This window comes from Ciconia boyciana, chromosome 1 (genome assembly GCF_034638445.1).
Source record: "Ciconia boyciana chromosome 1, ASM3463844v1, whole genome shotgun sequence".
Lineage (NCBI taxonomy): Eukaryota > Metazoa > Chordata > Aves > Ciconiiformes > Ciconiidae > Ciconia > Ciconia boyciana.
Genome location: NC_132934.1, coordinates 173532848 through 173551097, shown reverse-complemented (window position 1 = coordinate 173551097; position 18250 = coordinate 173532848). Strand labels below are relative to the sequence as shown.

General features: G+C 44.5%; 1 protein-coding gene across 1 annotated transcript; it reads right to left on the bottom strand.

Annotated features, from left to right (window-relative positions):
- Positions 1–12876: 12876 nt before the first annotated feature.
- On the bottom strand, positions 12877–17647 carry KCTD12 (potassium channel tetramerization domain containing 12). Its single transcript, XM_072850042.1, has one exon. It carries the CDS (start codon positions 17329–17331, stop codon positions 16339–16341), a length of 993 nt encoding a protein of 330 aa, XP_072706143.1. The 5' UTR covers positions 17332–17647; the 3' UTR covers positions 12877–16338.
- Between the last annotated feature and the right edge of the window lie 603 nt (positions 17648–18250).

Genomic DNA, 18250 nt, shown 5'->3' with positions numbered 1-18250 from the left:
CGCCTGGCCTTCGAGGGGCACGAGGCAGCCCCAGCACCACCTCGGCGGAGGCGAGGAGAGAGGCACCATGCCCTTCTGGTCTGGCCGGCAGACTTCACTCGGGCACCACGAAGCTGGAGCAGCCCCGCACCGCCCTCAGACCCATCCCAGCCCTCGCAGGAGACCTTGCTGGCTCACCCGTCAGCTCCGTGAGCAATTGCCCACCAGCTAGCACACCTCCCCAGGTGGGGAGCTGGCATGTGAACTTCAGACTTATGGAGCATCTCACACATGGCGGTGCATATCACCTGGGAGGGACGCAAGGGACAATATTTCTGCTGAACAGCATGTTCCATACTCTGAAACCCTCCAGGTTAAGTTAAAAACATGTTAGGATATAGCATAGCTAAAAATGTACCTATCTAGGACTGCTACAATGATGGTATAGAAAGCCTGTGAGAGCTGCAGGGCTATGCAGCCCTGAACTGCATCAAAATCTGAAGTGCTCCAGCAATTTCAAAGTAGCCATCCACGGGGTGAAGCACCATTCCCATGTGCAGAGCTGACTCTTAGAAAAATACAAAAAAGAACTGGTCCTAATTTAGGACCAGCCTTCAGATACACTGGAACTGTGTATCCAGGTGATACACATTGATGCTCAAAACTGGCATTTTCCCTGGTAGTTCACATGTCTTGGTAAGTCCATAACCTGGGATTTCAACAATCCTGTATTACTTTGTCTTTTAGAAACAATGTTTTTTATATACTTTATACTTTTTTGGATACACTTTATAATATAATCTGCAAAGGTAGTGTCTTATCTCCCTTTCTTCCCCTTAAGCCAATATAGATACAATGATAGGAGTTCTGGCTTAGTGGTTATGCAATTTAGAAAATAGTCATTTCACATTCTTTGAGCACACGCTTCTAGTAATTTCATTTTATTTCACAAGACTACTCTTAAGAGTGACTTTTCAGCTATGTTAGTAAAAAAGCAGAAAGAATGACAGAAGTCATATCCCCCTACCTTGCCATCTGCATCCTGCAGTATGCAAAATGGAAAAGAAAGTATATTGTCAGAGTCTATGGATTAGGAAAGAAATGACAGAAAGATAATTATAAATGCAAAAGAAGAATGGTAGCTTGTCACACAACTTACTTGACACTTCTGAGTGGGTGTCAAGAAGGTGGATAATGCCAGCAGAACTGCATTGCTTTTTTTGTACAGGAACAAAGCACTGCACCTTTAAATATTCAAATGGGCTCCAGAAAAGTACTGGCCTGCTATTGGCATACAGCTATATATCTTACACACCTGTTAAGGTTCAGAAGTAAAGAGAAAGTAATTTCTAAAAGCAAATGCAGACAAGCAGCAGACAGGAGCAGTGAATTACTCCACTGCATTTTTATTTACACCTACTAGTCATTCTCGGCAGAGAGGTGCTGAACCAACTGCTCAATAAAAGGAGGGGGCACCCATTGCTGCTCTTTGGTCAGTGCAAGTACCTGTATGCAGCACACAGCAGAATACCCTTTCTTATAATTCTTGCTCTAACATGACTAGCTTGCAGTTTCCACTAGGTTAATCACTCCAGACCAGCTACATCAGAAATTCCTTTCTTGCTTCTTCTCCGGCAGATCAGCTCTCTCTGCACTGATGCAAACACACCCCTTTCTGTCAGTCCTAGCTGGAGTTCTGAAAGCAGCTTTTCCCAAAGCTCCAAATACTTAAATAGCCTCTACCGTTTTGATACTTGAGCCCCGTATGATGTCTAATGGGGTTGAGCTCCTTTCAGAAGGAAAAATGCGAGTGCCAGCCACAACAGGAGAAAGGATTGCACGGCTGATCTGCAAGTCTTGCAAGGATTGTGCAGGAGTCAGCAGAGCACGGAAATTCAGGTGCGGCTCTCCTAGCTGGCACCTGAAGTGTTTCAGAGGCAATGCCATCTTTTCTTCACAGGCAAAGCCTCACTGGATACCGTCAGCAATCGCTGCCCTAAGTAATTAAACTCCTACCTGCTAGGAGCTCTGCACTGTGGCGAAACCGAGGGGTTTTAAAGAAAAAAAAAAACCTAAATCCTTTTTGGAAAAAAAAAAAATCCTTATGCAATCAAAAGGGAGAATTGTCAGATCTTGACACCTGACTGTGGTCTTTCTTACCATTTCCCTGCCATTCATTTACCTGCCTCTGCGGTTCATTGACAACTGCAGATTAGCATTGGGTCTGGAGTTACTAAACACAATGTGTGCTCCAGATGTTGCTCCTCTGCTGGGCCAGTATGGGCAGGCAGAAAGTGTACCTGCCATCTCTGGAGCTTAGTTCACACAAGGAAAGAAAATCAAGGATCCCAAGTGCGCTCTCATCACGCAACCATGTGGATGTGGGAGTCGATGGTGCTATTGTACACGCAGCTGTCCATTTGCTAGTGCTTTATACAGACTTAGAGTCCCTGCTAAAACATTGGAATACAAAGTTGTGCCCCTTTCTCTTTTCCATAGCACGGATGTCCCAATGTATATTGGGACACTTTATAAATAGAGGATTATTTAGATTCCATTAGGAAATGATTGCAGGCATCCCAGCCGTCTGCAGACAAAGCCATCTCAAATCTGAGTACTAACAGAGTGATTTGTTTGTAATAGAACTGAATGATCGATATGTGCCTATTCCCCTTGCCTTTGCTGGAAGACTTTGTACGGACTGTCTGCAGTTCTTAGCATTTCTTCATATGTATGTCTTTCTAAAATTTCTTACTATTTCTTTACAGAAATAAAGTGTCAAATGTATATCTGGCCAGTCTCAGTATTTGGATAAGTCCCTTCCCTTATCTTTTTATTCCTCTCTCCTTCTCTGTGTTTCACCTCTCACTCTCTGATATTTAACTGCCCCAGAAGACAGAAAGGTCAGGCAAGGGTTGCCCTTGTAGGAGCCTTTTCTTTCTCCCAGGAGCTTTGTTTTTTCTCGTAAGAAACCTGAGTAGACACTTGCATCCAAGACAAGGTCTTGACAAGGAAAGAACGGAGTATGTTACTACTTCTCCTGATCTGGGAAAGAAAATCACTCCTTTTTTGCCCATCACAGAGGCTACTGGTAAATACTTCTATTATCTTGCTATGGTCTTATTCCATCCTTCTTCACGTTCAGTGCCAAAGCCCCAAACCTCTTGGCCATGTTGCCATACCACAGAATCTTTTAGGAAGAGAATAATTTAGAGATCGTCAGGGAGCTTCTATTTATGGAAAGGAGATATTTTTTTTTGTCACCTGGAAAAGATAGAAAGAACTGGTAAATTACAAGGGGACAGCCACTTCAAATCTACCTCATCTAAACAGTAGCTGATGAATTAAAAATTATCAGCTGGCAATGATGGGGAAGATGACTCCTCTTCCTTGGGGCGGGGGGGGAAGTACAGGATGCTGAGAACAAAGGGTTATATGAAAGCTAATGTTCCCTTGCCCTTACTCCAGCAAGGGACAGCATGACACGGGTAGCAAGGGAGTTGAAACATGTTCTCTCATCCCTATGGATGTTTTCTATCTATTGGAGCAAACTGGAATGCATGATCTGGACCACCCAAGATGACCGTGATGCCCTCTCAGTGGTCATACTCAGTTACAGTGTGCTGGGATGACTGAATTATGCTAAGAACTATATGCCTGTGTATGCACTCATACTTATGAAATGTGCAATTCTGATTTTATTTCTAAAAATAAGTACATACTTGGTAAACATGACTCACTGCTCTTTTCTTCTGGCTTGAAATCTGTATTTGCTCCCCATGTGCTGAGAGGAGGGATATCTGGGAAATGGATGCTTGCATTACCAAAACCAACATCAACAAAGACCCTAGGTGCTGCTTATGCAAGTCCATTCAGCCTTCTTATCCCTGCTCTGTCCATTCCAGTGACTCTGGAGACCTTCTTGCTATTGTAATACGTTGCGCCTCCTAATAGAGGTCTCAGGCAGAGAGGAGCACATGCGCCCTGGTTCTCTCTCTGCTGAGGCAGGACCGGTTGCAGTGCTGTTCTGTGTTGCTTGATGAGGTCTGGCACTTCAGCCCTTTGCTACGCAGTTCCCTGACACTAGACTTTCCCCATCTGCATTGGGCTAGAAAGCATCTCGTGATCATGCAGGACCCAGGCTCTGCACAGAGGTACAGTGACCCTAGTTAGAGTTTTCACAAAAAAAGCAGCTGAACTTGTCCTTCCAATCCTTTAAAGTGGATCGGTAAGACTGCAGACACCCATTAGCAACCTGGGCTGGGCAGTCACCTACAAGGGCTTGTACAAATTTCTGCTCAGATCAGGCAAAGAGAGGCTGTACTTTGAGCTCCCATATCTGAGATAAGTTTTCTATTCCATTCCAGACAGGCAGCTAAGAGAAATTATGGTCTGCAGCTGATGATATCCCTAGGCCCTTTGGTTTAACCTAAAACAATCGGAGGCACTGTCAGTTTTGCTTATCTCTCTGTTTTTACATACCTAAAGCTGTTTGTGAAATGCATTTTCCAGCAATGCAATTCACCAAAAGTTGTCCACACCCACCCAGAGCTAACCCTTAGTGTAACGATCAATCCCTTTACAGCTGCAGAGAATTTCAGAAAAAGAAACTAAAAAAAAAGGTGAGAAAGAGAATTTTAACAAAAGAGGAATGAAGTAGATGCATCTATGTATGCATTTGAGTTTGCCTCGTCCCATAAAGTCAATGTAGGCTGCAGGTTTTAGCTGGACCAGTAAAAACCTCATGATTACTCTATTAAATTCATGAAATTTCATTGAGAGCAGACAACAAGCAGATTAAAAAATCTTCTAAAAATATAACTATCAAAAACATTAAATTCATAAAGCAACAACAAAGGGGAGAAAACCTGAGGAAGAGACTAAGACTTTCACAAAACTGAAAAAAAAATCTCTTTCTAAATCTTTCTTTTATATACAAAACAACCATGGAAAATAACATTTTCTTATCAATATAATAAAAACATTCTCTAAAAATCACAGAACAAATTCTGCTTCATTTCAAGAGGAAAAATATAACATAAGAGGAGAGGTTCAAATTCTTTTACAAAGCCTAAGCCAAGTGAAGCTGAGCAGAAAGAGGAGTGCAATTCTATTTATACCGCATTGGTACAGTGTCGGTACTGTGTAGGTACACCGGTACTGTGTAGGTTTCTCCACATACGTAATCCAGAAGAACATTCAAAATGCATTTCTTCTAGTGACCTTAGAGAAAGGAAATCAGCAGAGCATAATACTTTTACATAGTACACTTACAGTGTAGCATTCCCTATTAAACGCACAAGCAAAATGCTTTGCCACATACTTAAAAATAGGTTTACGGCACAGTACTCTGAGATGCTCCAAGGGCTTTACAGAGATTCTTAATTTCCTTTGATGTATCCACTGTCAGTCATGTTCAGAGAGGATAAATGACTGGGCAAAGCAGTTAGCTGAGATGGTATGGCAATTCCTATGTACCTATAACTATACCACAGATTCAGATATGCCATGTGTATACACAGACAGAACCGTGTGCCTCAGCCAGAAGCCTTTTCGTACAAAAGAGGTGAAAACGTAAGAGCTAAGAGTTAACGCAGTAGGTAAATCACTGCATCCAACATCAGACGACTTAGAAGTACACATGTAGCAGCTGTTGCAGAAGATTTAGAAAAAGTAAAGGTTCAGTTAAGGAGAATAATAGCTGGAAAGGAAAACTGCAGGCCAATACATCACCTTAGGAGATTAAAATTGCTGTAGAATGAGAGCATCTCTGTAAAGAGGAATGGTGAACTATGTTTCCTAGCTGGTGATGTGTCCAAGGGAAAACACAGAAGTTTCATAAGAGCACAGTATCCTGGGAAAAGGGTGGAAGAGGTGGAGGATTTTATAATTCTGAAATTATTGTCCTGTGTTCTGCCTTTCTCTGTTTGTGAAATGTCTGTGTGATACATCCTTCATCTGGGGAAAACATTCAGTATTAGGCAATTGCTATTACAGAAGAGAGCCACTCTGACTTCAAGAAGACTTTCTTGCTTGATTTCAACCAAGTTTTCAGAACTACATATTCTGTTATTCCATATAAAGGGAACGACTTGCTGATTTCAGCCAGCGACTCTTTTATTCCCATTTGCTGCTATAAAAATTAAGGTTAAAAGTAATCTTACGTTGTCTAAGGATGCTACTTCAAAGTAGCATTTCTTCCTCTAATTTTCTGTAATCTAATCCTGCAAATGAAAATGTGGGAAGGGCATTGAGCTATTTAAGAGATGATCAAGGGGAAATGGTGAGGACAACTGTATGGGTTATAGTGAGGGAATTATAGCCAAAATCGTGTTTAAAGCTACAATAGGGCCTTCTCTTGAGGAGTAACCTGATGAGCACAAAGTAAGACAAAAGCTACTACAACCTATTACTTGTAATGTTGTGTGTTTGTTATTTACCCAGACAATATCAGCCTCCACACACCATGAGTTTGTGGGGTGGGTAGGCAAAGCATGCAGCCTCTAGGAGCTGAGAAGTTGTCACTGATGACACTCTTACCTGGCCACATGCCTTCACCACAGCTGAATTGCCATGTTGTCCCTCTGATTTCCATACCAATTCATAAGTATTGGAACAATGTATTGGAAGCAGGACCTCAGAAAAAGCAAATACCAACTCCAGTGAGTGCAAGTCCAGGTAAGAGCAAAGGAATGAGCTGTGTGCCACATGTGTAGCACTCCAAAATGCACATCAGCAATGTTCTTAGGTGACTCTGTAAATAGAGTTTAGGAATAACATAAATAACTGAATATAACAAAGAAGCAACTTTTAGATGTGTCAAAACAGTGCTAGGAAAGATCTGAGAAAATACTCCTTTGGTATATCCTCTAGATATTCTTTGGACATGCACCACGATAGATAGAATGAGATTAAATGGTCAAAACACAAAGTAACATTAATTACGGTATAAATTCCCACTAACTGCATATCAAGAAACATACCTTTAAAAATACTATATTTCTAAATCCTAGGTTACAGTTTCAGCAAATAAATGTAAATGTAAAGTCCTGGATGTAAAAGAGAGAACTGTTTTTGCTAAATTGTCATGTACATCCTGCAGTGACAGCACTTTTTATTGAGATCAATGGGAGTTACAGTTATCCAGTACATGCCGGGACAGGATCCAGATAGCTGCTATTAAAAAGTCATGGATATAAACTCTAACAGGGAAAAAGAAGGCTATCACAAGCTGTATAAATCAAAAGCTATAAATTCCAAATGCTGTACTAATTGCATTGTATAAATTCAATAAGGTAAGGAAAAAGAACACAAAGAAAGTAGTAGTCAGCATGGTTAAAAATGAAATTATTTAATTTTATTAGGAACAATGTGAAAAATTGTATTGATTTATTACTAGATGGAAGTTGGAGGCTCATTAGTTCAAGAAAAGTACAAATATTTTGCTCTGCAGCTCTTTTGAGAATAATGAACAATTTCCCTTCTGAGACTAATCCAAAAAAGATGAGCAACAAGTATTTTTTTTAATCAGGCCTAGCCAATTTACATCCGGTGTCTTTACGAGCCTGTGTAATTACTAATGCAGCCTTCTCGGAAAGTCTCAGAACCCTAGGGAAGCTCCAAAGGACTGGAAAAAACAGAAACTGTTTGTGTTTGAAGACAGTGGTTTAAAAAAATTGGGTAATTTGCGAACTTTAGGCAACCTGACATCAATCCTCAGATATCCATTTATCCAGTGTGAAAACTACCTATCCAATGTAACAACTAGTAAGAAATGTAAGTAGTAAGAAATGAACAGTCGTGTGACACAGTAATGTCAATCAACATTGATATATGGAACATAGATCCTCTCATATTAGTTTTGCTTTGGTTTTTAAGGCTATTTAGCTGTTAGAAATTGAACTGTAGTATAATGTTTAATAAGAAAACACCTTATACACTGCCATGCATTCTGACTGATAACTGGGACAGCATTTGGAGGACAGAGCACAGGTGCTCATGGTGGTGGTTTACTGAACATAAACTCCAGTGACACTTAAATCCCTGGGACTGCCAATGCAAACCTTGGACAGATGAAAGGAAAAAAACAGAGGACAGGACAGAGAAATCTTACTTTGCATTGGTGCATTCCCGTCCTGGAATGAGCAGTCTCTGAAATCAGCAGTTCAAAAGACGTTGATACATTGAAAAGGATTTAGAGAAGAGACATGAGATGGCTAAAGGGCTAAAAAACATGCCTTATATTGACAGACCACAGGAGCTCACTCTGTGTAGTCATCAGACCATTTCTCCTGGCACCGGTAACTTTATGATGCTGTGAGCCAGTTCAGGGAGCTGCTCTGGTTGGCAGCTAACCTGCCTTTTTCTGTTTGCTTGTTTAAGGTTTTCATCTGCACCAGATCCCTAAACTGGTTCACTCCATGGCCACATAAGCAGTGCCACCAGAAAACTGGTTACAGGGACAAGTGGTGGGGAACTGAAGGAAAAGCCAGGACAGTTTGTTCCCAGATTTAGATCAAATGAACTGCCTCCATACATACCTTCCTACAGAATGCTCTCTCCAGCCTTGTGGTGTCAGTGAAGAAGACATTACAGACCCTTCTGGGTGGAAGCCAAATCTGGTGACATTCACAGTGGAACAATTAATCGACCACTGTGATGTCTTCTTTTCCACCAGCAGTATCATCCATGAGATTAGATAGCAGTTTAAGAGATTTCACTGCCTGATTTAAAGACTCTCTTCAGGGAAGTCCTGCAGTGTATGCTATGTAGAACAGCAGACTAGATGATCTGAACGTTTCTTTCCGTCCTTAAACCCTAGGAGGTGATGTATTGAAAAACATCCAATCTTACAATCTGCAAGCAACCTATAAACTTTTCTTTTAGAAACAGAAACACTAGTGCATTTGTATACATATACTCTTCCTCTAATATTTTCTAAAGAAATAGGACTGTTTGGTCCAGTTATCTGCAACTGAGTGCTCTCCAGCCCTTAACATGATACAAACAATCTGAGGGGATAAACATGGCAGTGCTCCAGCAAAGCTAATAAAGCCATCGTTCTCACCTATAAAAGAAAAGGTACCTTTACCCAGTTTTATTACAGTTTATACAGCACTTTTCATGGGTTATTCAGACCACAAAATTTTAAGGAACTGTAGAACTATTTTTAACTGAAAGTCTTTATCATCCCTTTAGCACCACAGCAGGTAAGCTATTAGGCAGCCTACTGTAAAGAGTTAAATCTTTCCCACATTCCAACCATACTCTGACACAGCAGATAACATACAGACCATGAAAGCAAACCCTGGAAATAAGTGGGCCAGAAGTCTAGCGGAGAAGAAGAGCCCATTTGTGGCTGCAGGGAGCTTACCAGAATACAAATGCTGCCCCTTTATTCAGGCGAGGCACCAGCAGCAGGACCATGCTGGCTCTGGGACTACCGAGCCACCTCGGTCATTGCCGGGAAGGAAGCAAGGCAGAAGGGGCTGCTGCAGTCAGGACCAGCAGGTCATCCTGGGGCCTGGGACCCAGCTGCCCACCCAGCTTGGCTCTGACCACAAGAGGGACCACGGCAGGAAGGGATTGCCATGTAGCACTTGTGAGTCATTGCAAGAGTTCCTGGTCCTTGCAGCTTTCTGAAATACTCGTGCCTTGAGCTGTCAGCCATAGGAAGATGTGGAAGTGAATTTTACAAGGTGAGGAAAATTAGGAGTGTTTGTACAAAACTACAGATTTGGGGGGAAAAAAATCTATACTTGTGATCCCTTACTAAAAAAAAAAAAAAAAAAGAGCCACATTCCTGGAACAGTCTCTGCCCTTTTAAAGGAAAAAAATTTAACTTCAGGCTTCTAATAATCACAGACTTTCCTGTAATATGAGAAGAGAGATTGCCACTAAGCTATTTGGAAAATCTGAGTCAAAACCAAACTACATCCAAATCTACAGAAGTTACGACGATACGCTCTGCTAAAGAACCATTTATTAAGTGTTGGCGTGACCCTAAAGTTCAGTCATGACCAGGAAAACAGTCAAAACTGAGGTGGCAGCTTTGTGGGTTATTACAGTTATCTCTGAAACCAAAAAGAAAGGTCGTTCCCATCACACCAGCACTGCGCTCCCTCCTGAAGAATGTGTGCGCAGGGATGGGACTGGAGGAAAGGGCTTTTCCTTCGTTTTGCCTTTTTTTTTTACATCACAGACTGCTCCTCAATTAAATTAACCATTACCTCAAAATTACAAAGGAAAATAATAGATCACATGCTCTTTATCAATGGAGCTGCTTTTTTGTTGCAGTCTAGATATGCTGTTCTCATCCTCTCTGGCTGAACTTCAATGAGTTAACACTTACTTAAATTCTAGTCCAAGAAAATTGTTAAGCTGCAAAAGCCAAGTCAGAGGCTATATGGAGCTGGGCATCATCTGCATACTGACAGGACACATTGGCTCATTCCTATATGCTCCTGTGTGAACTTCCCTCCCTTTCATATTATGTTGAATTAAAAGGAATGATAAAATATTAACCCACATCTGTCCATCTCCCTAAGCAAGGTGGACTGCTAACATTGTCATTTCCCAGCAGCTAAACACTGAGCTTTTTTGAAGGAGAAGAAAAAAATTTCTTTCATCCAGATGATATCAAATAAGACCTAGAACAAACAAATGACATCAAGGATTACAGTTGGGGGGGGGGGGGGGGGTAGGCAGTTGCAAGAGAGGAGTAATGTGTGAATGTATTATTTGGATTAGACAGAAAAATATCTTTAATTTCTTGTGGTACCAAGAAATTTCCCCAAAACTGCATGAGGCTGCTCCCACTTTGTGCAAGGATTTTTCCCTGCTCTTATTTCCTCACAAGGAAATAGAACTGCTTCAAAACCCTGACTCACTGTTGCCAACAGCTTTGATGGAAGTTTCAAATACTCCATAGTATGTGCTAAAAAACTTTTAGAGCAAGAAATGCATAACAGAGCTTAATTTTATTCCAGTCTGAACACAGTGGAGAGTGGAACAGGGAAGAAATGTGATAATTTGACCGACTGTGGTTTTGACTGTCTCAGCAGTTGTGCTGCATATTTCCAAGAGACTACTTGCAACGGCGGTATTAATACTTCAGCAATCATACGTAAGAGTTTTGTTTATCAGCAGAGCCTTACATCTAGTACAGTTCACTGCAAGGGGAAAAACACACGCAGCTCATTTTAATGAAAAACAAAATTAGCATTCAGTTTTATAAAACTAAATGCTAGTACTTTCTAAATAAATAACACTTTTCCACTAATTTTTCATTAACAACTATGCTGAAGATTTCCTATAATAAAAAAACCTGAGTCAAATCTAGCCTTCGGAAAATATTTCTCTGCACATTTTGATCCATTTCTGCCAGCCAAAAGAGCAGAAGGAGTCCTAAAAGCTCAATATTCGTAACAAAAAAGTTTCTCCAGCAAAGGTACCAACAGACGGGTTTAGGACAGGCAGCCAAGAAGGGCTGTTGTAACAAGGCTCAAAGCTGTTCGAGCTGCACTTGGAAACACTGCAGAAATTTGGAGGCTGGAAATATTTTTAAGCCATTCTAGTCCACCCATTCATTTGGCTGACTGGCCAGTGTCGCAAAAGTAAGCGTGACCGCTTGCCTCCTCAGTCTGCAGGGATTTAGTACACTCGGACTACTCTGTCCTCCTTTGACAAAAGGTTTTATCTAGATAGTACCAGACATTAATTACAGTAATTTGTTGTTAGCCTTGTTTCCTAAGGAAATAAGGCTCATACATTGACATTGTCCATTTGGGTGGACATCTGTCCCCCTTTAAAAACTTCTGAGTTGATGGGTAATTTCAAGCACAATCGAAAGAACTAAAAAAACCTCGCAGATGTTACATTCTTCCAAATTCCATGAATACTGCTGGCTGAGTAAAGGAAAGGGAAAAAAAATCTGTAGTTCACTGAGGGAGAAAGGTATAACCTTCAGCATAGCAGAAGCTGGCTCTGCCAAAGAATGTGCCATCTTTTGCCTAGTAGAAGTGAAATAAAAGGGATGGGGGTGAGCAGAGTAATTGAAGTGGTAGTATAAAGGAAATGAGACCTAAGCCTGCAGAACAGCAGACTCAAAGTTTTGTTGCTCATGGAAACAACCTCCTTTCTTATATCACTGCATGATAACAAAGCTCTCAAATACTATCAAGCCGTCAAATAAAACGGTTGATTAAACTTCCTTCAGCTGGTTCCTTTGCATTATAACCATGCTACCCAAGAAAGATCTATTAAATATACAGGCACTTCATACACGTGGATTATATTAGCAATTCATTACTAATTTTCTATGAAACTGACCACAGGTTTATTATAAACCATCAGGTTTATAATAGTTCACTAGAGATCACAGGGTAGCTAACAAGATCACCCCTCTGTTCCTTAACAGAATTTCTAAATGCATTTTTCTCGGATCATCTCTTTCCTTAGGTATTAATATTTTTTTCATTAAATGAGCTCTATATCCAATGTTATTATTCTCTGGCTTCATAGAAAACATCAACATTTTATTTCAACAATTATCCTGTGCTGTTCAAATTAAGCTCTTTAATCACTATGGTTTCCTGACGACTGATTTATATTGACCAGTACTACAAAAATTCTCTGTGACACTAAAAAGGAAAGTATGCAGTCTGAGCATTATACATTTCTGTTTATCTTGCCACGGGTGTTACTAGAGATCCCTATACTCATAATATTGTTTGTGTGATGTTGCTGCTTTACATACTAGTTTGGAGTCTTTGCTGGAGTTAGGAATATGACACTGTGGAAGAGAGAGCAAAGCTAACTACACCTTTACCAAGAGTAAAAAGGACAGCATAAACCACACAACTGAGTTAATATTTAAAGAAAAAGAATTTAATCTGGTATGCAACATTTTCCTAGGAGGATCTTTATTTTCAATGCTATACATGTGAAAATAAGAATGAATAAGTGGCTCGTTATCTACATGTATAAAAATATAAACATCCTATCAAACATCTGCAGTCACCCTTCATGATATGCATCACTGAAAAGACCTATGCCTTCACTTCTAATTAAAGAATTACTGCCTTTGTTTTTTTAATAGCACTTGTAAATGGTACTGCATTCATCCGTAAGTACGTGAACTGTGAACAACAACAGCTACAAAATCTATACCGGACTCCAGTATTGTGCCTTTAGATTTTTGCCCTTCTGCACGTCAACAGGTTAGCAGAGTCATTGTGTTCATCCGTTCTTTGAGTTCTCAGTAGAAGAGACCAGCAAAACTCAGTGACTTTGCCTTGGGCATTTTACCTTTTAAAAATTTTACTGAAATTACTGAGTAATATTTAAGAAAAATATCGTCTTCTGTGGCAAACCATCAAATTACTATTACATTTATGGCACCATCATTTTAAGCCTAAATGTAATGAGTTATCAGTAAATGAAGGGACCCATTTCCTAATACTAATAACACTTAGAGTTTTTAGCACAAACACAAAGATTAAAAATCACCAGTTTATGTTTTTATTACACCCATTTTTACTTAAAATATGAGAATTTCTGGGTCACCTGCCAGCAAACAGATAGGCAATCATTGATCAAAATACAGGCAATCTTTCTTTTAGAGATGCATTCAGCCACCTGGAAGTTTAGTTATGATTCACATTCAAGCAAATATGTAATCGATTTCAGTTCTACAAGCTGATATTCATATTCATTTTTTCCATAGAAACAGGTATAGGAAACCAGTAAAACATTACCATATTATGTACACAGCGTAATATGTAAATGCTCAGCTAGATATATTATGAAATTCTGTAGCACTAAAATGATTAAAAAACTAAATGATTCGTGTAAAATGTTTATATACTGTATATATATGTACACTAAATCACAAGTTCAATTTAAAACTGCCCCTATTCATAGCTCCTATGACGGATTTAGTAAGCTACCAGATTCTTAAAAAAAGAAAGCTATCTAGAGCGAATTTGAACACTTTACTGAAAACTGATTTTATACAAAATCTTAAAAAACATACTTCAGAATTACTTAACAGAAACTAGAAAAAGACGGTCATTATTCTCGAGAACGGCATTGTACAGACCTAGTAGCTGTGATCAATGTCCTTTCACTTGTGGCATAAGTAAGTTAAGCACAAAGAAATCATCTCAGAGTAAGGCATAGGACAAACAGGTTTCATTCCGTCTTCAGGTGTATTGGCCTCTCACTCTATCTTATTGCTCATCTAATTTGGCAGGTATACATTTCTCTCCTTTTAAAAATACTCCATTATACAACTATCTACAACTGGACAATACCCAGCGCTTTTGTATGCGTATCTTCAATTTAATCACATTGATAAACAATCTTGCTAATATAAAAAAAACATGGTGATGCAAATTATTTTCAGTTTTATGCAGCTGTGCATGCACTTAATGAAAGACTAAGGGGTGAACACAGAGACTGAGCACTGAAACTCAACTCAATACATATGTAGCTATAGCTCTTTTCAAAGGAATTAAGGTTTAAAAAATAAAACCCTACTGCGAAATTCTTTGGTTAGAATGCAAGTGCTAGCAGTATTTCTAAATTTTGAGTTAGAACAATTTATTATTCAAGAGTTTTAAAAATGTAACTTCAAGCCTTTAATATGTACCACTAAATTCTTCAACACTTTGGACACATTTAGGATATTTTTCCATGAAGGTCTGAACAGACAATGCAGGTTTTTAAATCAAGTTCGGGTTTTAAAGGAAAGTGCTTTTGTATGCCAATCTTCACAAATTTATTAGAAAGAGCTGCTCAATCTTCCCTACTGTAAAACCTGCTGCTCAGATCATCTGTTCCAAAGCAAGCTATGGCTGCCTTCTCTGGGAAAGAAAGACTGTTAGATAGCACGAACCAAATACAGCTTAGAAGGGGTAATTTCCCCTGAAGAAAGTTGGCATCGTTCTTGTTTTTGTAAGGACAGGGCTTAATCCTTTCTAAGTTTGTCTAGGAAGAGGTACTTAACTCTCGAGCAGTGTCATTGCCCTGGTAGTACTCCCATGAAAACTAAGAAACTGGTTCTTAAAAAAGTGGTTTTGGCATCAATTCTGTTGGCTTCAAAGTTTTACAGCACTAACATGACAAAACTTAAAGTAACAAGCAGGGTGCTCTTGATTACACTTATAATGTACATCTGCATTAATTCAACGTACATGATTTCAGCTTCCCAGGAAGCAGGCCCTACCTTCACTCTGGCAAGCCCGGCTTCCTCTCGCCCCCACTGTTTTGAGGGTGTTTAAGGAAATATGCATTGAGATTTCTATGCATATTATAGACAGTAATGTCAAGAGAATTATAAGGACTTCACACCACCCATGAAAGTTACGATTCACAAGCACTTTAATTTTTCAAAGCGTCATTGTTTTACCTCTCGAGGGAATAAACACGTGTCTCTAAGGACACTTTATAGTTCAAATGGTTGGTTATCCAGCGAACTTGTCCTTTCATATCAGCCTTACGTGCCTGCTGTGCAGGCCCTGGTCCAGTTTAACAGCTTGGAGAGGGGAGTTCAGAGAGATAGGGAGCAGAGTGGGGAGATGGACGCAACCGGTCATGAAGGGCTACGCGCACACCTCCTGCAAAAATACTCATCTCTACAGATGAAGTATGAGCCGGAGTGCCAACCCCTCACAGTCAGGCATCACTTCTCTGTGACGGTCCTTCACAGACAGGCATCGCTTTGATGGGGTGGGGGTATAAAATGGACCGTTATGGGTGCGCCCAACAAGGCGAAATCCCGCTTAAGGGTGTGGGGATGAGAAAAGACAGAAATTTGTCATGCCATCTTCAACGCAAGTTGCTGAAAAGCAACTGAAAAGTTCCTCAGCTCCTAAACGGGTGGTTTTTAAAACACCCCACCCTGACAGAGCTATCCCTCAGCTCCTGTGCGCAGAGAGGGGCAGGGGCTGGGCGCACACACACGCTTTCCTGGGACGGGTATTTGTCTACTCCCGCTACCTCTCTCCTTCCTCGCTACGGACACAGCTACTGGGAGGCATAGGAGGGAGGATGATGGTGCGAGCCGGGATACGGTGGCTGAGCAAGGATGTGGTGGCCAAGCAGGGACATGGCGGCCGAGGCACGACATGGTGACCTCCTGTCCCCGGGGCCATCAGGAGGCGCGTGCAGGAGGGGTGGGGGCTGCGCTGGGGGCTGACCCGCCTTGTGCGTGGAGGCAGGCACCGGGGTGAGGAAAGCGCAGGGGGACACAGCCCCCCCTCCACGTCCTCCGTCCTCCAGGCCGGGAGGGGACGGTGGGTGCGAGGGTGCGCAGGGGCCGCCGCCTGATCCCCACGCCACGGGCCGGGAGGATGCTCAGTCCCGGCAGAAGACATACTCGGTGTAGCTGGTCCAGATCTTGTCGTCGGCAGGACCGCCCTGCTCGGGGGCGAAGGCGCAGGTGCCGGTGGAGGAGCAGGCGGCCATGCGGAAGCCAGCCTCGGACAGCCGGTCGAAGGCCTGCTCCAGGAAGTTGAACTTGAGGTAGTAGCGGGCGGTGTAGCGCTCGGGAGGGCGGTCGGGGTCGCGGCTCTCGTTCAGCGTCTCGCCGAAGACCTCCTTGGCCAGCGCCGTCTTGCCGCAGACGGTGATGCGGGCCACCCGCCGGAACTTGGCGTCGGCCTGCGCCTCCCGCCCGATGGTGTAGGAGCCCCGGTAGCCGATGGTGATGTAGCCCGAGCGCCGCCCGCCCGCCCCGTCCAGCGACTGGGAGGGCGTGAGCAGCGGCCCGCCCGAGGGGCTGCGGCTGGCGGTGGGCGACGGGGCGGAGGCCGCGGCGCCACCGCCGCCTCCTTCCAGCGGCTCGGCCTCCAGGTAGCCGAGGAGCGGCGGCGGCGGCTCGTCGGCGCAGAGCGAGCCGTCGCGGTGCAGGGCGGCGGGGCGGGCGGCGGCGGCCCGAGCCTGCGCCAGGCGGCGAGCCAGGTCGGGCAGCTGGAAGTACTCGGCCTCCCGCTGGAGGCGGCTGCGCTCGGGGAAGTGCTCGGGCAGCACCAGCTGCAGGTCCCGCAGGTAGTCCAGGATGTAGCGGAAGAGGAAGCCGTCGCGGTCGAGGAAGAAGCGGCCCTTGCTGTCCCGGGGCAGCTCGCTGGGCTGCTGCTGCGAGAACATGCGCCAGAGCAGCGAGTCGCGCACCGAGACCACGGTGCAGCGGCGCGTCACGTACACCTGCCCGCCCACGTTCAGCTCCACGATCTCCGGGAAGGACGACCAGCCGCCCGCCGCCGCCCCGCTCCCCGCTGCCCCGCTCCCTGCCGCCGGCGAGACGCCGCCGCCGTTGGGCAGCCCGCGGGCGCTGTCCGCCAGCGCCATACCGGAGGGAGCCCGCCGCCGGCGGGGAGCCGCCGCCCTTCCTCCTCCGCCGGCCGCCTGGGCTCCGGCGGGGCCGCCGCCGCCGCCGCCGCCCGCGGGGGAGAGCGCAGCCCTCCGCCGCTGCCCGCCGGAGCCTCCCGCCCCGTCTGTCCCCGGAGCCGCGCGGCCGCCGCCGCTCCGCTCCCCGCTGCCGCTCCGCTGCCCGCTGCTGGCCAGGCGCCTCCGTCGGGCTGCGAGCGGAGAGCCCCGGAGGCGGCGGCGGGGCCGTGTTTATGTAGCGCGGCCGCACCTCGCGGGAGGCGTGGGAGGCTGGCGGGAGGCAGAGCCGAGCGCACGGGGAGGGGAAGGGGACGGCCCTGCACTGACGCAGGGGCCTCCGTCGTCGTCGTCGTCGTCGTCCCCGTCCCCCCACCGCGGTCCTTCTTCCCCGGCTGCGGCGGGGACCCTCTCCCCGCCCGGTGCGCGCCCGCCGCGCTCCCCTCGCCGTGGACGGGCACCGCGGTGTGCGGCCGGCGGGGGTAGAAGCTCGGAGGGCTGCGGGACCGCCCCGGCCGCCCCCACCCCGGCACCCCTCCGGGCTTCGGCTCGCTCCCCGGCCCCTCCGAGACGCCTCGTCTTTTCTCAGGCAAGAACCCCGCTCCCTTCGCCCCGAGGTGCGGGAGCGGGAAAGCGGCGACACGCTAGTGCCCCGCCGAAGGAGCCGTGCTGTGCCCCTGCTAATCTTTCTTTCTAAGGCTTGTCCAAACCCTCGCCAAGTGAGACCCCCGACGAGGTAACCGTGTCCCCTCCCTCCTGTCGCCTTCACGGGGGAACACGCGAGCGTGCGGCGCTGTCCGCGCCCGCCTCACCCGCGTCCCCTGCCTGTTGCTGGGCTTGCAAGACACCCTCAGTACGCGGGGTTTTAAGGCCCTTAAGGACT